General features: G+C 38.3%; 1 protein-coding gene across 3 annotated transcripts in view; it reads left to right on the top strand.

The window, feature by feature from the left end:
- The first annotated feature begins 15352 nt into the window (after positions 1-15352).
- Positions 15353-26019, top strand: part of CNTN6 (contactin-6) — a 150174-nt gene continuing 139507 nt past the window's right edge. For all 3 annotated transcript variants that reach the window (XM_075938670.2, XM_006122484.5, XM_075938669.2), the window contains exon 1: positions 15353-15528. In XM_075938670.2, coding sequence (XP_075794785.2) covers positions 15387-15528 — 142 coding nt within the window. In that variant the 5' untranslated portion in view covers positions 15353-15386. The remainder of the gene's footprint in view (positions 15529-26019) is intronic.

Raw genomic sequence — 26019 nt, 5'->3', positions numbered from 1 at the left:
CTTTATAAGGCCTTGTTCTTGCAAGTTTTGAGCTGATAGACCCTTGAAATCAATTGAGGTTTGGGCAATACAGGAATCTCTGTGAAGTTCTACTTGCAGAATCAGGAACTAAATGTATACTTAAGTGTATTGCAATATGTCTGTGCATTACTAACCAATGAATCATCCTTTTTTCAAGAACCCCCCCCCCCCCAGAGAACAAAAAATTCATACTGAAAACTGGTGAGTGGCATCACACTAATTTTAAACATTTCAGAGAGTCCACTGGTCAAGGTACTGACTTAGAACTTGGATTCAGTTCTCTGTTCATCAGACTTCCTGTGTAACCTTGGGCAGCTCACTTAGGGTATGTCTACACTGCATGGCTACTTTGGGATACTGTAAGTATCCCAAAATAGCTACCCTGCATCTACACAAGCTGCCCGTTATTTTGAAATATTTTTTGAAATAATGGGCACGCTGTTTCAGCATCCTGGTAACACTCGTTCGGCTAAGGGATGTTTCAAAATAGCACGTTCTCGAAATTTGGCACTGTGTAGATATGCCAAATTTCAAAATGGATTAGAATCAAGATAGGCAATTTGCTCTACACAAATTGTGTATCTTATTTCGAGTTTAGGCTGATGTATAGATGCACCCTAAGTCTCTTGGCCAGGTCTACACTAGTAAAATGTGTAGCTGGAGTTTGCTTACCTTAAGCCACACCTTGATGGTGTGCACACTGAGGAAGGCTGATGGGAGCAAATGCTCCTGTTGTCTTCCTTTATGCCTCGCATAAGAAGGAACTTCCCTTACTCCTCGACCTCCAGAGCATCAATCTTCTGGTAAGTATAGCTGGGCCCTTTGTGTCTCAGCTCCCCATCTGTACAATGCTGATATAATAGTATTTCCCTATGTCATAGGGTTACTCTAAGGATAAATGTGTTAACAATTTTGAGGTCTTGTACAACATACAAATACTAAAGTTAGATTGGTGGAATGACATCTCTTTGTCAATCTTCACTTCCACCATAATCTTTATGCACATCTAGGGTGTGTCTAGACTACATGCCTCTGTCGACGGAGGCATGTAGATTAGCCAGATCGGCAGAGGGAAATGAAGCCGCGATTAAAATAATCGCGGCTTCATTTAAATTTAAATGGCTGCCCCGCTCTGCCGATCAGCTGTTTGTCGGCAGATCGGGGCAGTCTGGATGCGACGCGCCGACAAAGAAGCCTTTCTTGATCGGCACAGGTATGCCTCGTGAAACCAGGTTTACCTGTGCTGATCAAGAAAGGCTTCTTTGTCGGCGCGTCGCGTCCAGACTGCCCCGATCTGCCGACAAACAGCTGATCGGCAGAGCGGGGCAGCCATTTAAATTTAAATGAAGCCGTGATTATTTTAATCGCGGCTTCATTTCCCTCTGCCGATCTGGCTAATCTACATGCCTCCGTCGACGGAGGCATGTAGTTTAGACGTACCCCTAGACTGCCCGTGGCTTTTCAAAGAAGATATGCCAATTTGGGTGTGAATTGGCATATCTTCTTCCAATCCTGTTTTCAGAAGAGTTTTTTGGGGGGGAAAATGCAATATAGATGTGGTTCTTAAAAAAAAAAAAACAATCCTTTTTCGAAAGAACCCTTCTTTCTAAAAAAATTAGGTGTACAAGGTTCTTTTGAAAAGGGTTTTTTTTAAAAAAAGAACCGTGTCTAGATTGCTTTTTTATTTAAACTCTTCCGAAAATGGGATCAGAAGAAGATATGCTAAATCATGCCAAATTTGCATATCTTCCTTCGAAAGCCGCAGGCAGTCTAGAGGTGCCCTAAGTGAGATGCTGAGAGGAGAGGGAGTAAATATAATAGACATCCACATAATTTATGTAGGAAACACAGAAACAAGCTACTCTTCACTTTCATTATACAAATAAACCATGAATCTCCCAGAATGAAGTTGTATTATGTATCTGCTTTTAAATATTTGCTCAGTACAGTGGGGAAAAACCCTGTCGTCTGATGCCCAATATAATAGTTTGCAGAGTATTCATTTTCAAACAAAGGAAGGACACTAGAAGTTCTAGTGTTTTATCAGAACATTTAAAAGGCTAATCTTACATTATTGTTTTATTTCGCAGAGGAAGATACTCTTCACGGTCCTATTTTTATCCAAGAGCCATATGACATCACTTATTCTATTGGTTCAGAGGATTCAGAAATACTGCTGAATTGTACAGCCAACGGATATCCATTGCCAAACTACAGGTGAAGTCATCTTTGCAACTCTGTGGTCTCCCTGTCAATGTCTTAAACTATAGCTCCTGAAACGCTCAGGTGCACATCCTTGACTTTAGTGAGTGCTTACACACACACACTAATGGTATTAAGGGATCATTGGGGCTACTTTTGTGAGCAGATACTCACCAATATGAGTAAAAGTGGTACAATCTACCCTTCAACAATGTAATATCTTCATTTGCATAAAATTTGATTAGCTATTTACATTAAAACATAATAAAGACAATATAATCATCACAAAGAAATAGTTTAAAATATTATTAAGAAACCGCATGTAAAGGGCAGGAAACAAACAAACAAAAACTAGACCTTTTGAAAATAATATATCCCATTGACTTGGATTCAAACCACACTGAAGACAATGGAAATCTTTCTCTTACTTCACTAGTTTGGGATCAGGCCTGAGTTGTTCAGAATTCCTTTAAAAAGGTGGTAAAAAATGCACAAATATATCAACTTTGTGGAGTACATGTCATTAGAATGTCCTTCTACTGGTGCAACTTCACGAGTGTTTAACAAAGAAAAAACATCACAGAAAACTTCCCATAAAGTGTTTTAAAACCTATAAAATTATTTAAAATCCATAGCACAGCTGTGAAAACCAGAAAAGGATAGCTTTTTGTTGTGCCTAAGTGTGTGTGTGTGTGTGTATCATAAAAACGTATAAAGCAAAAAACACAAGTCTTGCTTAACACTAACATTTCATGAATATATTTATAAGGTTTATTTAGAGAAACTGCATGGCACAGTTCTGATTTCTTGCTTACTATACCCAATAGGCTAACTTAATAAAATCTAGGTCCAAAGAATTGTTTGCTCATTCAGTAACAATGACTTAGACTCTTATTTTAACATAGCCCTTTGCTCCAAGGCTCAGGAAACCTGAGTTTTATAAAAGAAGTTGTAAGTGTAGAAAAGGATGCTATGTGTTCCTCATTACATGGGGTTAAAGCAAAGGCTTGGGAAAAAGGAAACTGAGGAAGAAGAAATAGTGCATGCAAGTTATTGAAGGAAAACTAGTGTTACCTAAAATACTGGAAACTATATTAAATAACTGTTAAGTATGAGGTGCAGATTTTCCCTGCAAAGCTGTCAATAATAAATGGGAACCTGGCTTCTCTGACTCTTAAGTGTAGCTTTTTAGCAGTTAAATTTTTCAGGGTTTCAATATTTTTTCTCCCAATCCCACTTTTTTTTTTATAATTGTGGCCTTTCACTATATATAGGTCTTTTAGCCTCATCCCATGATCTCCTGCTATCTACCAGCACACACATGTTTAACAAAGAAAAAACATCACAGAAAACTTCCCATAAAGTGTTTTAAAACCTATAAAATTACTTAAAATCCACAGGTCACAGAGGCTACATCTACACTGAACAGTTATTTCAGAATAAGCTTTTCTGGAACAGTTATTCTGAAATAACTTGTTTTGAAATAGCACGTCTACACTACAGGGAAGTCTCAAAATTAATCTGAGGTAGACTTCCCTAATGTAGATGTGATATCTCGATTTAGAGCCCAGGGAGGAAAAACTTAGAATGGCCCTGTTGAGGGGCTATTTTGAAATAGCAGAAGTGGAGCGTCTACACGGCCCCTATTCCAAAATAACTATTTTGGGATAGGCATTATTCTTTGTAGAATGACATTTACAGAAGTTGGAATAAGCTGTCCGTTATTGCAAAATTATTTCGAAATAACAGAATTGCCATGTGGACACTCACATAGTTACTTCGGAATAACAGCCGTTATTCTGAAATACCTTTTCTGTGTAGAAACACCCTGAGTTTCAGGTTCTCCAGTCCATTTACTCACTCATTTTCACAATGGCCAGGGGAAGGTGACGTTTCCTTGGCAGATCATGAAAATCCCTACCTTGACCTGCACGGTTTCCTCTCTGCCGCAAACATGCACAAATAATTGGTGCAGTAGCAAGAGTAGCCTTCAGCACTATAAATTCACTGGAATGGATCATCAGCCTGGGAGACTTGTCTCAGCTCCTTTGTGAATCTTCCCCCAATATCCAGATAGACACTTGGAATAGGAACTCTTCCTGGTCACATGCCATAGTCCCCTATTTCGTCTCTCTCCCTCCTCTTTCTTATTCCGCTTCTCACTTTCTCCCTCTCCTGCATTCCTTACCTCCTTTCCTATATGTTTCCAATTGGGACAAATCATTTGGTGGTGTTTTCTCACTCCCTTTTCAGTTTCTTTGGTTTAATTCAGGACTAACTCACTTGGTCCTGGTCTACACTAGGGAGTTATTTCAAAATAGCTCCCCTTATTTTGAAATAAGTGGAGCATTCACACTACCAAGCCCATTATTTTGAAAAAAAAGGGCTAGTTATTTCAAAATATGTATTCCTTCTTTCCTTGGGGAATAATGCTTATTTCAAAATAGTGTTAGTATAGATGTTCCATTGTTGCTATTTCAAAATAACTACTCCCCAGAGTAATTCAAATTACTTCCCAGTGCTTCCTGAGGGATCTAAGTTGGGATAGCATGTCCACAATAATGGAGCCTGCCTTAGACTAATTTCGAGGCTCCCACGTAGTGGGGACACACTATTTCAATTTTGTTATTTGTTGTTTCAAGAGTTATTATTTTGAATTCAGTTATTTCAAAATAATTTCCTAGTGTAGTCGTGCCATTATTGTAAATGGAGTTACAGTGATGTGTAACCGCCACCTGGCAGATTTGAACCTGGGAACCTCCAGAGCTGAATATAGGAGCCTCTACCCTCTGAGCTAAAAGCCAGCTGGCTCCCAGCCCATGCTGTAGAGGTCTCTTGATCTTAACTGTTGCTGTGGTCTAGATACCACTTGCATTGCTCAGTAACCACATTAGTGGCATATCTAGACTACATGGCTCCGTCGATGGAGCAATGTAGATGAGTATACTAGACACAGGGAAATGAAGCGGCATTTTAAATAATCGCCACTTCATTTACATCAAAATGACCATTACTCTGTGCCGATCAGCTGTTTGGCGGCACAGTGGAGCAGTCTGGACTCTCCGCGGTCAACAACGGAAGCCTTTGTCAATCGCTCCGGTAAACCTCATTCCACGAGGCATAATGGAGCGGTCAACAAAGGCTTCTGTTATCGACTGTGGAGCATCCAGACACCCCCGCTGTGCCGCCAAACAGCTGATCGGCACAGCACGGCGGCCATTTTGATGTAAATGAAGCGGCGATTATTTAAATCACAGCTTCATTTCCCTATGTCTAGTAAACTCATCTACATGGCTCCGTTGACGGAGCCATGTAGTCTAGACATACCCTATGTGTGTGGATTACAGATGCAGTTAGTGTGATGTCAGAATCAGTTTAAACATTTTAAAGATTTGCAACATATAAAATCTTTTCTAAAATCCTGGTTGCTCTCTCTGATTATATCTTTTCCTGGAGTTTCGTCTGCACTCTTGCATTGACTTTAGTGGGAGAAGGAATAGGCTACTTCTAGATTGCAGGCTTCTTTCAGAAGAAGCCTTTTTTGGAAGAGATCTACTACTTCTGAAAGAGAGTATCCATGCTCCAAAAGTGCATTGAAAAAGCAATCTACTTTTTCGAAAGAGAGCGTGCAGACTAAATGGACACTCTTTCACATGTAAACTGTGATTGCTATGTATGGAATGTCCACCAGGGCAGCTGTGCTTTTTCCTCTTTCCTCTTCTTCCGAATGACCTCCCTCTTCCCTGACCACACATGCCTTTTTGTGAAAGAGGTCTTTTATAAAAAGGCTTCTTCCTCGTAGAATGGGGATTACCAATGCTGGAAAAATTCCACTGTTTTCGATTTTCTTGAGGAAGAACGCAATTTCAGTGTGGACGTTCCTCAAGTTTTGTCAGAAAAATTGTCATTTTTCTGACAAAACTCTGTAGTGTAGACATAGCCTTAGTGTAAATCGCTTAACTTCTTTGATTTCAGTGCAGCTAAATCAGTTATACTAGCTAAGGATCTGGTCCACATATGTTAGATTCTCATGTATCTAGAAAATTGAGTACGGTATGAAACTATAGTAATATTCTATGCTGAGTAAAGTGTTGATGGTTGCAAGGACAAAGTGCAAAGGTTTTATTTGATTCATAAACAAAGAAGTACTACAGTAGGAATAAAGTTATATACAATGTAATTTTCTACCTTGTAGTTTTCTACATAAAAATAAATATGCTGATGTAAAGATAAAACAAACAAATAAATAAATTGGAAATATTTAGCATTTCCTAAAGGTCTTTTAAGTAAGAATTTAATTATATATATTTTTAAAGAAAACTGTTGATTCTAGTCTATTTTTTCAGCGTTTTTAAAAAAATGATGTTTAATAATATCACACACATTTTATGCGTGCGCGCGCACACACACACACACAGAGGGAACTGAAATGAGTATAATGAATAAGTACAAAATGAGACATTATCTCAGAAATTGTATAATGCAGATCAGATTACAATGAAAACAAAACTAAAGATAGAAATATAACTTTAGATAGCGAGTAAACATGAATATTCAGTTATATTACCTCAGATCTAATACCCTACTTTACCTTTTAATGACAAAGTTGATTGTTAATTACAAAATTTGATCCAGTATCTTTACTGTACTTAATATAATATTAGTGAAAGGAAAAAAATATCACAGAAGCTTACAAGATAAATTCATTGCACATGAATATTTTCATTAGCGTGGAGTCAATAATTGACAATAAATTATTTTACAACTATACTTAGTCTCTTTTTCTAACTGAAAAATATCTATGAGCATATCATTGTTTCCTCTAATTTATTCATTATTATGTTTGTCTTTTTAACACCCTAAATAAATATCTATCTGTAGTAGGCTGCCTTTAGCAATTAGGCAACTATCAAATTTATATGATGGACATCATGTTAAGAACATATAAAAAGCATTAGTGAATTATATATCTCTTTCCCCTCTGTTTTGGTCACTAGATGTTAGCCTTTTCCCTTCCTTTTTTGTGATCATTCATGGACATAAACCCAGGAGGCTTACAAGTAAATATTGATCACAAAAAAGAACTGTATTCCTCTAAAGAGTTGTGTAGGAGATTTTCCAGATGAATACAAAGATGTCTGACAAAAACAGAATTCTAATAATGCAGACTTTTAAAACGTCCTTTCTAACAGAAGATGTTGTTGCTACACAAGAATTCTTAAAACACATATTTTGTTTTGGTTTAAATACAATGGGCCAGATAATCAGCTGGAATAATTAGACAGAGTTTATACAAAATGAGAATCTTGCCCTTACATACACTTCTTTAATTTCATGGCTTAACTATCATCGAACCTCAATCAGGTACATGACTAATACATCCATATGTCTTCTGACTAGAGATGAGCCTCCACATGATGGTACAGTGAGGGTGTAAAAGTGTTCTAGTGGGAGCAATGAATGCCTACTGCTCACTTGGCTTCTGATGAAGCTGCTGCTGCTACTTCAGAGAGACTTTAGAGAAGTGTAGGAGGTCAGAGGAGATGTTTTAGAATCTAATACAAAGCTCAAAGGAAAGTCTCACATTGATTACAGTGGGAGTTGTATCAGCCCCACTCCCACCAATGTCCAGATAACTAGGAAACATGTGATATACTCACACCAACATTTGGGTATTATAACGTTATGAGGGAAACAGAGGAATGAGGGGGGAGCCTTACTTGTATGGTTCATCACTGACCCACTTCTTGGTTTTTTTACTGTACAAATAGGTACCATTGCTTATTCTGGAAATGTTATCTTAGGCCATGTCTTCACTAAGGAGAAGATCGATGCTGCTGTGATCGATCTTCCAGAGTTCTAGTAAAGACGCACTAAATCAAACACAGAAGAGTAAGGGAACTGAGAGGTGTAAGGGAAGTTGATGGGAGCATTTGCTCCCATCAGCATCCTGCTGTGGGGAAAGCAGGAAAACTCAAATTATGATATGTCAACTCCAGCTATGTAATTACTGTAGATGGATTTGTATATCTTAATTTGACTTTCTCTTTTAGGGTAGACCTGGCCTTAGACCGGAAAGTGAAGGGAAATAATTTTTTTTATTGACCACAACTGACAGCTGCCATTGTGCTGTATGGAGCCAATTTTGATTGCCAAAGATTTTAGTGTGCTTACCCACCCCTTACACTAGTAAGATTGTTTTTTGGTTGAAACAGTCAAAATCGAAAAGCTGTTTTGAATGTTTTCAAAGACAGGAATGAATTCCATGCCTTAGTAAGTGGCAATGAGCTACACATAAATATTTTAACCATTTACAAGAGCATCAATAAAGACTAATAATAATTTGATTGCTTTGAGTTGGTACTAACATGCGCCATAGAATTCATTCCACCTCACTGAGATAAAGTACAGATTTTGCTTCTACTCACATCTGATATGAAAGTCTGTGATAAATAGGGCTTGTTCAGGTGAACGGTTATTCTAATTAATGCTTAAAACAAAGGCCAGGTCTACACTATACCAGGCAGCTCAGCTTAAGGTATGCAATTCCAGTTACATAGAATATGTAGCTACAGTCAGCTTACCTTAAACCAAGCTTAGAGGTGTTCCCACAGTGGGAGGACGATAGGAGCAAATGCTCCCATTGGCTTCCCTTACTCCTTGCAAAAGGAGTAGTACTGGACGTTTGATTTAGCAAGTCTTAACTAAACTCGCTACAGCGAACTCCGGAAAATCTATCGTGGCATTGGCGATCTTCCTTTTAGACAGAAGACTAAGGTATATTTGAAAAACAAAATGGTAACACAAATCTAACCCTCTTTTCTGTGCTCGTGGCTAGAATTTTTTGGTAGCATAAAGAATCCAATCCAAAGCATGAAGAGCTGCCTAACAGGATGTTTTCTAATTGAGATTACTTTCATTTCACACCACAACCTGTCATGTGGTGGGAAGCACCTAAATTGACTATTGCACTGTATAGAACCTACCGCTTAGTGTCAAATGGAATTTCGATTCCACATGAAGTTCTGACTTTTCAAAATTTGTTTTCATTCCACATTGGAATAAAAACCCAACATTTTGAAATTTCCCATGGAACATAAGTTCAGAGGAAAAATCTATTTAGGACAATCAAAATATTTTTTATAATGTTGAAATGTTTAGACAAAGTTAATTAAATAAAGTGAACCTGTCAAGTAATTTTATGGAAAATAGATCTTGTCAAATGAACTAGATACCATATTTGATTAGATTATGAATTTGCTTAATAAAGATATCTGTGTTGACAACATATTATTAGCCTTTTGTAAGGCACTTGACATTCTGATTAAAATATAGCATTAACAATAACAATATACTACATATTAAATGGATTAACATCTCTAAATGATGGATCTCAAAAGTAATTTTAAATGGGAAACCTTCATCAATTAGGGGATCTTTATTATCTATAAGAAAGTCAACAAGTAATAACATTATAGTCAACATATGGAAAATATATCTCAAAACTTTTAAACTATCAAAGAAGACATAATAAGATCCAATGGGTGGAAGATAAAGCTACATAAGTCATATTACAAATAAGGCATGTGTTTTTAACAATGAAATTAACTGATCGCTGGAATAATTTACCAAGAGACATTCTTCATCACTTCCAATCTTTAAATCAAAAGTGGAAGTCTGTTCTTTTAATTTTGTTGCAATAAATGGACCCAAAGATTCAAAAGTGTTACATGACCCTGTCATTGTCCATCACTATACAGTTTTAAATACTGTTTAGTAACATGGCAAACACATCATTAAACATATTTTAAACTTTATTTTATTAAAGACACAGAAAAAGGAAAAAAATATGTACAGCATTTGAAATATGAAGTTTAGAACATAACATTTCCTTTTCATTCTATTGCCTTCTGCTTTCTCTTTTAGCTATAAAGAGTTTTTATGAAGAAAACTCCCTTTTTGACAGTATCTTAGATGATAATAACTATCTTTTTTTGGAAGGGGAGAGAAAAGATTAGTTAAGATGGGTTGGAGCTGTTATTTTTGCTGTCTGATCCAGTTTCCTAAAAGACCAAATAAGGTGCACACAGAAGGGTACAGAAAAGAACAGTTAAGATAGAAAATGCAGCTTCTGTCCCTGATGCTTATTTTCACCTTGTACTCTCTCAGCTAATAAAATACAGGCACACCACCACCATCTTATTAGATACGGTGAGATCTGGCAAAATTGTAGCAGCAGTGAGGTTTTTAGGGCATTGATTTTAGCCACTTCTTTGGTCAGTAGGCTTACAGCAGTGTTGAAAAGTATACAGTGTTGTTGGATAAGGCAGACTCCTATTAAACAGAAGGCAACACGAAGGGGATAGGAAAGCTAAGAAATAACACAGGGAAGAGAGAGAAAAAAACCTAAGGAAGAAAGGACACAAAGTTTCACATCTCAGGTTGTGTTTGGGATTTAGCTAGAGACAGTGGAGGCTGAAATCTCTTGTGTGTCCACCTCTTTTGCCAAATCTCATCAGTATAGCCCTCAAGATCAGAGTGTTGAACTGCCAATGGCATCACACTGGATTTCAAGATCTCAAGAAATAATGTGTGGATGTTAGCACCCTCCCATTCTCCCTGCTATCAGTGAACCAGCATCCATGATAACCAATCCGCCTCTCCTCTGAGAGTATCATTTTTAAAATTCCCAAAGGGCAGAGGTGGGTAGAAATGGAGCCTATCCCTTCATTATTTTGTCCATCAGTTAGTCCTAATTTCTAACACACCAGTTTTGGTCCACCGATTTTCAGTCCCACATTTCTGTTGTTTAACAGGGCATGATCTTTACAAAATCTTGAATTATATCTGTAGGCCTTTTGCATTTGGCCTAATAATCCGTGTCCCTTTCCTGATAAATATTTATTGTTACAGACTATTGTGCTATTTTATCAACTGTTTTATTCACTTCCTTGCATTTAGGATCATAGCTGGGGTAGCTGCACTAGGCCCCAATGATCACTACAGGTCTTTTAAAAAAGATATGTTCCAGTTCAACCAGATGTTTTGGGCCTGATGGAGGATTTGGTCTATTCTTCATGTTATGTAAGAGATCAGAATTAGGAATGTTAACAAATTAACTGGAAAGCATACTGAGACTTAATAGTAGGCTTCCTGGTTGATGAGCTAGATGCCAGCATGGGGGCTGACAGTCTTGCCAGGTCCCTGTGAAAGGTGGGGGAAAGTCTGGCTCCAAGCTCCCAGAAGGGGAAGGGCTTCAGATGGAAAGGGACGGGATTGGGTCAGCCAGCCCTCAGTACTGTCCATACCACCTCCTCCCTCCCAGAGTTGCCTGGAGCATGCTGTGTGGTGTTCCAGCAGCAATTTAGAGGGCTCAGGGCACCTCCATTGTGGCAGTAATGGTGACAGCAGCCAGGAACCGCAGACCCTCTGGAATCACCAGGCCCTGGGACATTTGCACTCTTTGTCACTCCCCCATCGACAGGTCTTGGTGGCAGAACCTAAGTAAAAATGGGCAACCGTTAAGCGCTATCATTTAATCAGTTAACTGTTTTAACATTCCTAATCAGAATAGTTGATCCTATTTTTCCTGTCTAGCCTTAAACTCTATGAATCTATAAAACACATGGGCTACGTCTACACTGGCACCCTTTTCCGGAAATGCTTAAAACGGAACAGTTTTCCGTTATAAGTATTTCCGGAAAAAGCGTGTCTACATTGGCAGGATGCTTTTCCAGAAAAGCACTTTTTCCGGAAAAGCGTCCGTGGCCAATGTAGACGCGCTTTTCCAGAAAAAAGCCCCGATGGTCATTTTCTCGATTGGGGCTTTTTTGCGGAAAAGACTACTGTGCTGTCTACACTGGCCCTTTTCCAGAACAGTTTTTCCGGAAAAGGACTTTTGCCCGAACGGGAGCAGCATAGTTTTTCCGGAAAAACACTGACAATTTTACAGTAGATCGTCATTGCTTTTCCAGAAAAGCAAGCAGCCAGTGTAGACAGCTGGCAAGTTATTCCGGAAAAGTGGCTACTTTTCTGGAATAAGTGGCCCAGTGTAGACACAGCCGTATAGTATTTATTTCACTAGAGGTCTTTTTTTCATCAGTCTTATTTGAGAACACTTCCTCTCTAGGCAAATATTTAAACTAAGCTCAGTGACTTGCATATTTTTGGTTCTATTCTGAAGATAAATTAGCAGTCAGTGATGTATTTTTGACATGCAATGATAAATATACATTTTAAATTATTGAATTCAAAAAAGGTTCATAAAACTATTAGATCAGCTGGGATTAATATAAAGATATTAAAAATGATTTGAAATAATCCTTCATGGATTAGTTAATATCAGATAAATACACTAGGGCACACATGCTATGATTAAACACTTGTCTGGCAATCACATGGATTCATTAATTCTGTTCCTTCATTGATTTAAACATATTAATTAGGAAAAAAGCCCACACCAGGAGCTGAACCCCTGATCTATATGCACAGTTTAATAATCATTGTACCATGGTGATTAGAATGATTATGGGGATAGTGTGAAAAATTCATTCGCTGCAACTAAGCCAACAACTTTGCATTTGTGTTGAAAAACAATTATGGAGCTTAATTGGGAGCCATGTAATGATGACAGCAGTTATTTCAGTGATTGATTCTCAAATTAAAGAGAGCTGGCAAACTAAATACCACTATTTCCTATGCTAGAAAACTAAAAGGAGAACCAAGGTCCAGAGAGCATGTACAGTACACAAATTATGAAATATGGAGAACTACTGACTGTGATATAGAGAACTGCTTCTTATAGAAGGCTGATGGATGGCCATTGCCTACAGCTCTGCTTGTCCTGATAAAAATGTAAAAGATAAAGGAATCCAGGGATCAAAATTAGCAGTAACTAGAGGCAAGCAAACTATTGCTGTTCTGCAGTTGCCACTAGACTTCTTAATGCTAAAGCATTCATAAAACAGAAGTCAGAGATATGGAGGATCCAGCTAAATTATTTAAAGCTTCTAGAATTTGTTCACAAAAATTCAATTGATTTGATATTTGATCAATCACTTCTCATCTTTAAAAGCATATATCCCTCTCCAAGGTCATGTTTCTTGTCTTTCTCTGTATATATTTGTCAAGATTTTCCTTAGAGCGTGCAATGACATTTCACACGATTCTTTGAAGCAGTTTCTCCTACTCACAAATAATCCGCTCAATCAAATTCTTGGAGAAACTCCTCTCAGCAGTTGGCTCATATACATTTTTTTGCAATATATGGCAGGGAGAGTTCCTCAGATGTATAGCCCTATTGATTTTAATGAAGCTATGCCAGTTTATGACGGCTGAAGATCAGCTACCAGTGTTTACATTTGTGGGAAACAGTTTTAGTTTAGAAGATATTGGTGAAGGTACAAAAGTCTCTTTCAAGTTTTAGACTATAGTATCTAGTTCAGCTAAACTATCATCACTTATTGCTGAAACTAATTAGTACTCTATATTTTGCTCTGTTAGTCTATGGATAATTAAACAAAATTCCCATGGTGCAGAGAACTTACAGAAGGCATGCATGCCACTTAAGTCATGCACAAGATTTCTATATATTTTGGGGTATGTCTAGACTACATGGCTCCATCGACGGAGCCATGTAAACTCGTTTACCCGACACAGTCAATGAAGCGTGGACTTAAATAGTCCCTACTTCATTAAAATAAGAATGGCCACCGCTCTGTGCCGACAATCAGCTGATACGGCACAGCGCGGCAGTCTAAACGCAGATCGGTAGACAAGGGAAGCCTATATCAATCGCTCCCTTATGCTTTGTGAAATCCCCGCTTCATTGACTATGTCGGGTAAAGTAGTTTACATGGCTCCGTCGATGGAGCCATGTAGTCTAGACATACCCTTGCAGGTCATAGAGGGGTCCACATCACATCTACATGTCAGTGCAGTGTTTAGATAGAGTGGAATGGGGGAATGCATTAGGTGAAAAATGATAAGGATCATGTGGAACTAGCGTGGAAAAAAAACCCTTATGTATAGTGCAAGGATAAGGCTCTAGATATTATTCAAGACCACTGCTTGGACAACACCTACTGAAGGGCCTCGCCCATATGAATGCTAGTTTTTTTGGGCTTTAACTGAGTTATGTGAATCCCATTCTAATGTGAATAATGGCAAAGCCCTGAGACACTTCCTTTTTAAAAATTAAATATATATATACAGGCAGTCCCCGGGTTACATGGATCTGACTTACATCGGATCCCTACTTACAAACGGGGTGAGGCAACCCCGCATTAGCTGCTTGCCCCCAGCAGACCAGGGAGACACGAAGCTAGCGCCTCCCCGCCCCCCGCAGACCAGGGAGACGTGGAGCGGCTTTTCTCAGCAGACACCTCAGCTTGAGAATAAAGGACTGAGGGAAGTGAGGTGTGGGAGAATAAAACTGAGCTCTGGAGAATTGTTTGGCTAGAGTTTCCCCTACAATATGTACCAGTTCCGACTTACATACAAATTCAACTTAAGAACAAACCTACAGTCCCTATCTTGTACGTAACCCGGGGACTGCTTGTATATATATTTATTTTCAATGAAATATTATGTTTATTTTGACATTTGGAAGTAGCTGTGAAATGTTGCAGACTCAATCTTTCTACTTAACAGACTGATAGTGACAACTCATGTTTTAAAATAGCACCATTCTTATTATTGTATTATCAATCTCAGACATGCTATAGAAAACCTGGCTGTTTTCTTCTGCTCTTTGAAGTATAATCCTTTCCTGATTTATATCTCTAAAACATTTCTATAAGCAAATTTATGACATCACTTGCAAAGGCAATAAAACACTTTCAGGTACCATTTATATTATAAAAATAATGCATCTGCAGTCAAGGTATCTGTACTCCCAATTGGATGAATAATTTAATTTTTTATAAATAAGTTATAATTACCTTTTGTGGATATGGGTTGAACTCTGGTGACTAACATACAAGCAGCAAAGATTTTTAAACCGAAGAAATATTGATAATATTAAGATTGATACACTTTTTTTGTTACAGGGATGCTACAGCACACTATTTGATAAATCTGAATAGATGCTGTAAATTATAAGCATAATTTGATTTTTTTCCCCTCAAAGGTGGAAGCAAAATGGTACAGATATTGATCTTACCATGAGTTATCACTACAGGTTGGTTGAAGGCAGCTTGGCAATCAATAACCCACATACAAAACAGGATATTGGAACATACCAGTGTTTGGCCACAAATTCATTTGGAACAATTCTGAGCAGGAAAGCAAAGCTTCAGTTTGCATGTAAGTTATGAAAGCATTACTTTCTAACTAATTTTGTATGTGTCATGTCATTTATTTGATCATTAAAAGTATCACAATGACTACAATGAAAGGGGTGAATTTATCTCTGCAGTGCTTTTCTATTTTAGATTTAAAAAATCCTATTTTCTTATAAATATTTACAACTAAAACAGACTTCCGATTCCTTACAGCACTCAGAGAACAATAATTACCACTGCTGACTGAAAGGTCAAGAAAGATGAATGCAATTACTTTTGTTTAATAAAGCTATTACAATTTTTAAGAGGGTGGGGTTTTTTTTTGGCCTGAGTGATGTTCATTAGTTATCTTCTTCCATACCTAGCCACACGTGCAAAGAAAAAAAAGCTAAAAAAATGCAGAAGACTAGTCTTTATGGTTGCTTCTGCATAATGATGCCCAGCAGTGTCACATAAATGTCACACCAGTAATTACCTCAGTGACATTTTGTTACATTAAGAGATATACAGGAAGATTCTCTTCTTCTTTATATACTGTGTAAAAGGATATTGTTGTGCTGTGCTGAAATGTATCATATTTCAGCCGGGTTGGATGCAGTCACAGATGTCAATTTGAACCAGTTTCTGAATTATTATGCTAACCCTTTTATTATTTCTTCTGCACATTTTTGAATGGTAACTGAATTTTATTGGTACCCTCAAAGGAAACTTGAAGGAAGCCACACATTTTACATGCACTCATTTTTTTCTCCTTTCTAAAGGTCTGCACTGCCTGTTACTGTGAGAAAGCAATTGTTTTCAAAACTCATTAATAAAACATACATCTAAAGCCAACCTTATGTCGCTATTTCAGACATCAGTAAATGTATTAATTATTAATCCTGTTCCATTTCTCATAGCAAATCTCATGTCACAAAGGTTATACAAAGGAGACATCAGAAGTTGAGATAGTTCACAGACTTTCTTTTCATAAAGCTGATCATTTGGTTTTATCATTTGTACTGAGTTTTGTAATTTTTCCTTTGAATTTCTTAAGCAAAGAGATTTGGTCTCTAGAGATCGGGGCAAATGAAAACCAAATTTTAATTCATCATAGTCTGACCCTTTATATTTGCTTTTCTCAAATATTTCTGCGAGCAACCTTTTGTTCGTGGGAAATGAATTCCAAGCTAGTAGGTGAAATTTGCTTTGTGACCAAACAAAATCCCTGTCAGGCAGAAATAGTGGAGCAGCCATATTAGAATTTTGTTTGTGGAAACTGTGAGTACATCTACTCTGTGTAGCTATTTCAGGATACTGAGGTATCCCGAAATAGCTACTCCACATCTTAACAAGCCACCTGTTATTTCAAAATATTTTTCAAAACAACGGGAGCGCTATTTTGGCATCCCTGTATCCCTCATTTCACGAAGGTTAAGGGATGTCTCAAAATAGTGTGTTATTTCAAAATTTGGCACTATGTAGACATGCCAAATTTAAAAATAAGGTATTTCAAATTAGAATTGATATAAGACGCACAATTTCCATAGAGCAAATTGCATATCTTATTTCAAGTTTAGGGTGCTGTGTAGACGCACCCTGTGAGTGAAGAAAGAAGCAGGGTAAGTTACTGGGAGGAAACTGGGGAATGAATGGAAGAGGACGAGCTCAAATGAGGAAAAGGAATGTACCAAGAGAGACTATGAGGAGGAAGCTGAAGGCTATATGCCAAAAACACCTCCAATTATGGTATTCATTACAGACTCCATCTCCACATGGATTGAAGGAAACTCCTCAGTTCCTTCAGCCATAGGCACACTATACTGCCAAGAGGAAGATGTATCCATTGAAAGGGACCCTGTAGAAAAAAATAAAAAAAATATTCATACCCTATTCACAGGATTTCCTGAAGGTTTCTAGGAATATTACTTTTTTCACAGCCTGGATTGCAAGGGTAGGAAAAGGAGGGAGCTACAAAATATGAAAAGGAGCTTTGGAAGAGTAGAATAGAAGAGAAGGGTGGCCTGCAGGAAGGACTGTCTCTTTTCACTTGAAAGAAGGAAAGGAAAACTAGTCTCTGCCAGGCTGCTGTTGCAATGTTGTTTTTACACATTTATTTTATGAATCACATGATCAATGGTATTAGCTAGGATGCCTAACAGAGATACATTCCATATACAGAGCTGGTGTTTGAAGTAACATCCACCAATGCAGAGAAGGAAAACTTTGCCAAGTAGTGGAATAGAAACACAAACCTGTATTTAGCCAAAGAACTTGAAGGTGAGAATAAATCTGAGGCAAACTGCAAAGATACATATCTCCAAACTGAGTAGGAGTTAACATTATTGTATGGTGCTAGGCCAAAAGTAGATGGATTTCTTTCAGAAGTACAACATAGCTCTCAGAAACGCAGAGGAAATTGTCTTTGCCAGACAAATAATATTAAGATGGACAAACAAGAATTCAATATGCTTCAGCAGTGGAGAGCAAAGATATTACATAGGAGACTCTCTCAATCCTAGATTAGTGTACCAAATACTGGCCACATGTTATCAGGAGTCAAACTTAAAGGAAAAATATAAATGATTTTTTTCTTCTGTCTGTTGGCCAGAAAAGCTACATCACAATCAGATACAATTAAAGCAATTCAACAACTAGTAAGGACTATGACTGTATGGATAGTGTTAAATGGTTTTATCTGTTTAATACAGGAATTTTGGCACTCTACCCTGGTGAAGCATTCTTCCAGAATAACTTAATTCATTGAGAAATAAGATCCCTTGGTTTCAGAGGTTAAAGATCAAGCAGTTAGTTTACTGAGGCTTTGTGTCCTCAGAGACACACTTTGCACAGCTACTTGTGGGACCAATATTGAACACAAGATTCTATTTTTGTGGATCAGATGAACCAGCAAGTTCCAGTACTAGTATGCAGAAGTATAAGGAACAGAAATATAAAGACATATACGATACTAATTTCAGGCTGAAGGCTTCATTATCAGAGGAGATGGCAGAAATGTACATCCTTTTCCTTGTCAGACAAAGCAGCAAGAAACAGAAGTGAAAGCACCCAATAAAAAAGGCATTATGAACATGACTCATAACCTGATTTACAGAAAGAAAAAAACAGCAACATTGAGAAAGGCACAAGGGCACCTTGGTGAGGAGTCCAGTATAAAGTCTTTGATAAATAGTTGAAAAGACAGGATCACAGAAAGGGGTTTTAATTTATTCAAACTAGCCACTTTTGGGGCTGCATGGCCCATGGCCCCAATCCTACTAAAAAACTGCATAGCTTTTAACCTGCCTTACATCCATGGGTCCAATAAAAAGAAAAGTAAAATTGCTGTGCAAAAGTAGAGCCACAAAATTGTTCTTATAAAATTAAGGGACAGGCCTTGATAAATGAAACCCTGAGTTATCTTTTAACACTTTGAAATTGCACTGCTTAATAGCCAGTTATTACATTGCCCACTTTAGGGCCCCATAAACATCAATAGGAGTTTTGAGTGGGTCAGGAGTTCATGACTGCACTGAGTGGGAATGCAGAACAAGATCCTACTAGCTTTTATCAAGTTCATAGTTTTTATTGGTAATTTTTCCTGAAACAAAACAGTGGCTCAGTTCTGTCACTCTCACAAACAGTAAGAGCTCTCTACAGGAGCAGTCTCATTCATTTCAGTTGACTTCTCACTTAGGCCATAAGCCTGCTACTGTGTCAGCAGGAACTTCCTTAGGGCTTTGTGGGAATGCAGGGATCTGACCAGCTGGTTCGAGCTTCTGAATCAGGTCTTGCATACACCTGTTGTCTCATATCTTATGATAATACCTTTGGCTACGTCTAGACTGCAAGCCTCTTTTGAAAAAGCCTCTTTCAAAGAGAGCATCTAGATTACAACCAGTACTTGTGAAAAAGCAAGACGCTTTTTTGAAAGACAGAACCCAGGCAGTCTGGATGCTCTGTTTCGAAAAAGCACAATTTGTTTTACATAGCGCCTTTTTTTGAAAGAGCACTTTCAAAAAAAGACGTTCTTCCTCATAAAACGAGGTTTTCCATGGTCGAAAAAACTGCCGCGTTCTTTCAATTTACTGTCGACAGAACGCGGCAGCAGTCTAGACATAGGGGAAGTTTTTTTGAAAAAAGGCCACTTTTCTCTAAAAAAACCCTATAGTCTAGACACACCCTTTGTGACTAGAGGTGTCTATTTTTTTAAAAATGTGTGCACAGCAACCTGATCTGTGATTTGGGCTCCAAGTTGCTATTGCCATCCCAATCATAAATAATTCTAGTAATATATTTGGAAAGGGGAATTTTAAGTATATCTGTTTCTTTATTAGAAGGCAAATAACCATGAGTTCTAATGTAAAGTACAGTTACTCAAATTAACTTCAAATCTTCTTCCCTCTTCTCAAACATAGTGGTCACATATTCATTGCACACATCTATGGGTATGTCTACACTACCCTCCTAGTTCGAACTAGGAGGGTAATATAGGCATACCGCACTTGCAAATCAAGCCCGGGATTTGAATTTCCCGGGCTTCATTCGCATAAGCGGGGAGCCGCCATTTTTAAAACCCCTCTGGTTCGAACCCCGTGCCGCGCGGCTACATGGGGCACGAACTAGGTAGTTCGAACTAGGCTTCCTAGTTCGAACTACCATTACTCCTCATTTCACGAGGAGTAACGGTAGTTCGAACTAGGAAACCTAGTTCGAACTACCTAGTTCGTGCCCCGTGTAGCCGCGCGGCACGGGGTTCGAACCAGTGGGGTTTTAAAAATGGCGGCTCTCCGCTTATGCAAATGAAGCCCGGGAAATTCAAATCCCGGGCTTCCTTTGCAAGTGCGGTATGCCTACATTACCCTGCTAGTTCGAACTAGCGGGGTAGTGTAGACATACCCAATAAGATTTGTGAAGATTATAAACATGTTCTTCTCTGAGTAACAAAACAATTGCTCCACGAGTAAGGTCCTGCCAAATTTACGGTTTGATTTGATCAATTTCACAGTCATAGGGATTAAAAATTGTAAATTTCACAATTTCAGCTATTTAAATCTGAAATTTCACAGTGTTGTAATTGCAGAAGTTCCGAGCCAAAAAGGACTTGGGGTGGGGGATGGAGATGGTGGTTCTGCTACTCTGACTTCTGCACCACAGCTGGGAGAGTGGTTGGGAACCAGCTCTGAAGGCTCTGGTATGGTACTGTCACCCTTACTTCTGCAATGTTGTTGGCAGGGCACTGCATTCAGATCTGGGTGCCTGGCAAACAGCTACCACTCTCTGGCCACCTGGCTCTGAAGGCAGCACAGAAGTAAGGGTAGCAATACAGCAAACCTCCTTCAAATGACCTTGCAATCCACCTGAAATTCCCTTTTGGGTCAGGACCTCTAATCTGAGAAATGCTGGTTTACCCCATGAAGTCTGCATAGTATATAGGTTAGAAAGCACACAAAGGACAAGATTTCACGGGGAAAGACCATATTTCATGGTCCATGACAAGTTTTTCATTGTCATGAATTCAGTAGGGCACTATTCTTGAGATTAGAAATAGGCATTTCACTTCACTTGAAGTTTCCGGCTTATCCTCTATTGAAAACAGAGGTGTCAGATCAAAGCCACAGGAGGAATATAAGATGGAAGGAAGCAACACAGATTATGAAAATTAAACACAGTCTTGGTGATAGAGAGGACTGTGTGATCATATAGATGTTTAAGCAGGACACATGGCATGGTGATGGAAAAGTTTGAGTCATTCTAAATAGAAAGGAAAATGTACGTATTCCCTATAAAAATAACTTTTAAATTAGAAACAGCAATACAGCTTTGACTATTACCTGCTGAATATGGTTTTCAACTACTAATGTTATCTTGATAATAACTGGAGCTGAATAATCCAAATCGAGATCTGAATTTCCAACCTCTTCAAATAAACAGATCTCAGATCTTGCTTCTGCAGCCAGTCACAAAAAAGGAGCCTGGAACTAGATTTAGAGTCTGAGCAACCCCTTCTATTCCAGAGTCAGAAGTCAGCAGCCATCTTTTTTCATCATCTAGATGACAAATGCAGCCATGGTGCAGAGATCTAGCATGAAGTTATGCAATGCTTAACCCCAGAATGGGGAGAACCTTCCAGAGAGCTGACATGGAGAACGCATCTGCATTTCCTTTGGACAGTGCAGAGGGAGGAGTATCAAATAGAAGACTGGTGATTGGGGAGGACTCGGGGCAGGTCCATTCTTGAGCCATGAAATCTGAGTTTAGGTGCAATTGGTGGTCCCAAAAAAGCACTTCACATGTAAAACAAACACATATGCTGGAGTAGCTGCCAAGGAGTCCCTTGCCCATCTTAATCACTCTTCACTCAGTCTGAAAAATCAATCAGATCAATAATTATACAATACTTTGAGTGATGGGGGCAAATATTGAATGACGATTAACTAATTATTGGTGCTGCATTCAGCATGGTGTTTTCCAAACCAAAGATGTGACATTTGCTTTGGGTGCAGGCTTCCCCATATGGAGAGTTTTAGTTTGCTTTCCACTTCATGGACATAGCATTAAAAATGTCCACTGCCAGCCCTGCTGTGTAGATGTGCCCTGAATGACGGGGACATTCCTTCCAGTCCTATGTTTCCTCTGTATTCTATCTGGTCCTATATGTGCAGATGATGGAATGTTTAAGATGTCACAGTTTGCTATTGCATTTAGCTGTCACGAGAGAGCAGTGTAAAACAAAGGTCAAAATTGTGACTTGCCCTATGTGCCCCTGCAGTGGAGGGTGCAATGACAGGATTGTGGGTGATGATACCACTAGTAAAAGGTGTTTCTCAAAACTGTCACAGAGCCCATTAACGCAGCAATTTGGGTGGTATAATTTCACTGCCAGAAATAGCAACCACACCAGAAAATCCACAAGGTGAAAAAGCATCTCAGAGCAGGGAAGAATTTTGACCAATGGGAGTTTTTTTCCTTATGCCTCTCTGGGAGTTGCGCAAAAAGGGCTCGAATTGGTTATGCAAATGAAGTGCAACAAAATGCTAATCAGTGCTTCGTTTGCATACTCTCTGCCCGCAAAAGCCGGCAGTGTAGACAAAGCCTGAGAGTGCTGCTTCTGCTAGGATTCTATCCCTCAAGCACAAGGAATTTGCAGAAATTATTTCATCGGTTTTATATAAACTAAGTATTTGCAAACAGCTGGGGTTGGGGAAAATACCAACAACCAGCTACTGTAAAACTGTCCATCCTTTCCTATATTATTATTTTTTAAAATAACATATAAAAAAGCCAAACATATAAAAATACATTCCAGAAATGGCAACTCAAATTATATACTAAGGGGAAAAAGTGTATGTTATGTTGTGAATCAAATTATGTGAAAAAAACATGACTATTCATGGAGTGAAAAGAGCTGCCCAAATATTTAAAACACTTAATTTGTCAGGGGTTTTAAATGCGATTCTTTCTAATACTTTAAAAACATTTTGTTACCTATTCTATCGCTAATCAGAAGCAAAGATAATTTCTGTTAAACACATGTCTATTTCTATCCCATGCAAAAATCAAGGGAGAGTCAGAAATGTTAATTTTTACATATGAATTTCAAGAAACATTCACAAGAATTTGAAGGTAGGTATAAGGTTAATGGGTTTTAAAAGAGAAAAATACTGTTTGATCAATCTGTTTGATATTTGTTCATATTTCAAAAAGCTTCCCTCTTTATTTTAAACAGAGCTCTAATTGTAAATAATGTTATTTTGCTTGGCATTTTATGGCCACATTCAGATACCCATAAATTTCCATGGGCTACGTCAGAAAGTAAGATGCTATTCTGCCTCAGAACCTGGGCCTTATTATCAATGATAGAGAGAGCACCTCATGTTGCACTTTTATCCTCTCTGCCCTTGGCTGGAGATAAGGTTCAATGATGTCACACATGTTTCAGTAATAATGGATGCAAAAGCAGGAATTGGAAGTCATGGAAGAAATCTGGATTTCCTGAATACTCTAACACAGTGTTTGCCTGATTTTTGCAGAACACATGAAATAGTCTCATATTTAAAATGCCAAATAGAAGGAGAGATAGACCCATCTAGAACATGATCTTCTAGAGGATAACAGAAAAAATCCCAAACATCAACACTTTATTTTTATCTAACCATTTTAAGATAAGATATTTAAAACATTCAGATTAATTTAGTTTTAGCTAGACCATGACAGTCTTAGCTACGTGCAGAGCCCTTTTAGACAATTTTTGTATGAGATGTTCAGAAAGCATAAAATCCCACTTTTCATCTGATTACTTCATCATCTTGTTTACCTTTGACTGCACACAAATTACATGAACATCACAAAGCAATATGGCATGCCTCAAAATGTCATAACCCTTTCTGCTTGAACCATATGTTTTGAAACAGAAAATGGAAAAATCAATGCAGTTAAATCAGATCAGCTACTCTGAACTTATGAAGTCTCGACATGCATGAATTTCAGTCTAAATGGCTCTTATACTCCTACCTAGGTTGATAGTGTACTACTGTACATGTACTGAGATGCCCATTGTGATTATATCATAATTAAAGATATAGTGGGCGTAGTATCTACTGCCTAGGAGTAAAAGCTCTCTCTCAAGTTCTCTCTCATAATCTGAGCCACTGATTACCAATTAATTACCAACAGATGTTTGTATATCTTGTTGAACTGCATGACACAAAAATCATTGCAACATTTTTTCTCCTTAACAAGTGATAGTGTGAATTTTATTGTGTTGTTTACATTTTATTCATTTTTGACAAGTTTTGCAATGATGGATATGATTTTCAAAAACTCCTAAATAAAGTAGGAGTCTCAGCTCTATCTTCAAAGGGAACTTAGGGGGCTTTTAAATGTCAAAAGCCCAATTCTCAAAAGTCCTTAGGTACCTAATTCCTCATTCCCTAACACCTTTGAGGATTTGGGTCTTAATCCCATTAGTTTACTCACTTTCGAAAATTTTTCCCATTTTGGGTAAGGAGCCGCCTATTAATATGCCCCATTACAGCAGCTCAGGGAAAGAGTAGTGACATCCAGAAATGAAAGCTATGAATAATTGGCTCATATCAGTAATAATTTACTTCCCAGCAGTATTGACTCTCTACTGGCCAATGAATGGGGAAGGGGAAGACACACAGAGTTGTGTATCCATGTATTCCTCACTGTCTGGCCACGCCTTTCCTTCTTATGAGATGAAAGGAAGTAGCACTGCCAAATTCAAACCAGAAATTCCACTGTAGGGGCACATAGGGCAAGTCACAATTTTGACCTTTGTTTTACACTGCTCTCTTGTGACAGCTAAGTGCAATAGCAAACCGTGACATCTTAAACATTCCATCATTGGTGGAAAGATTCGTCTGCACATATAGGACCAGATAGAATACAGAGGAAACATAGGACTGGAAGGAATGTCCCCAGTCATTCAGGGCACATCTACACAGCACAGCTAAAGCCCAAATAAGCTACGCAACTTGAGTTACGTCAATTGCGTGGCTTAAATCAAAATAGCTTATTTTGGCTTTTGGCACTGCCTATACAGCAGGAAATCTGAGTTAGAGCCCTCTTCCTCCGACTTCCCTTAGTCCTGATAAAACCAGCGTTACAGGAGTTGGAGTCAGAAGTCCTCCAGCTTGACATTATTTTGACATTATTTCAAAATAACTACTTGTAGTGTAGATAACACTGCTTTGTAGATGTATCCTCAGTCCAGTCTTCTGGATTATCCATTTATAATCTTATCAAGCTCCTTATTAAAACTAATTTAGTCGTTTGCCCCCTACTCCTATTGAAAGCTCATTCCTGAACCTCACTCTGCTGATGATTAGAAACAGCATGGTTTCTAGTCCAGTACATTTCACCTCACACCGTTACCAAGGCAAGATATGCCCTGGATGGATTCAAACTCCAAAAGGTAGCAATGAAGGCTGCCACTTAGAGAGGAAAGAGCAGCTCAGTATACCAAACTCAAGGAAGACTAAAATGATGCTGGCAGTAGGAGGAGATTGCTTTGAAGCTATCCCACTGTTGACTGACTCATGCCCTCAGATTGTAAAATGGGTCCACAAATCTGAGTTCCTTGTTGGGATCTTCATTATGATTGGGTACTCAAATAGCTAGCCACAGTAAATACCTAATCCCATCTGTGACTGGCTAGCATGTGACCAATAGGAATGAGCATATAGAGTGCATCTATCCAGCAGGGCTTAACTCAAAATAAGTTACACAAATTGAGCTACGTGAATTACATAGCTTATTTCAAAATTGGGAGCATCTACACAGCACTTATTTCGAATTAGAGCACTCTTCTTCTGACTTCCCTTACTCCTTGTACAATGAGGGTTACAGAAGTCGGAGTAAGAAGTTCTCCAGCTTGACAGTATTTTGACATTATTTTGAAATGACTTCCTGCTATGTAGACGCGGACTAAGTTATTTCAAAATAACACTAGTTATTTTGAAATAATGTTGCTGTGTACACATACCCATGGAGTTATAGTAGATAAGCC

This window comes from Pelodiscus sinensis, chromosome 11 (genome assembly GCF_052426305.1).
Source record: "Pelodiscus sinensis isolate ZL-2025 chromosome 11, ASM5242630v1, whole genome shotgun sequence".
Lineage (NCBI taxonomy): Eukaryota > Metazoa > Chordata > Testudines > Trionychidae > Pelodiscus > Pelodiscus sinensis.
This window is presented reverse-complemented; position numbering and strand designations above follow the sequence as displayed.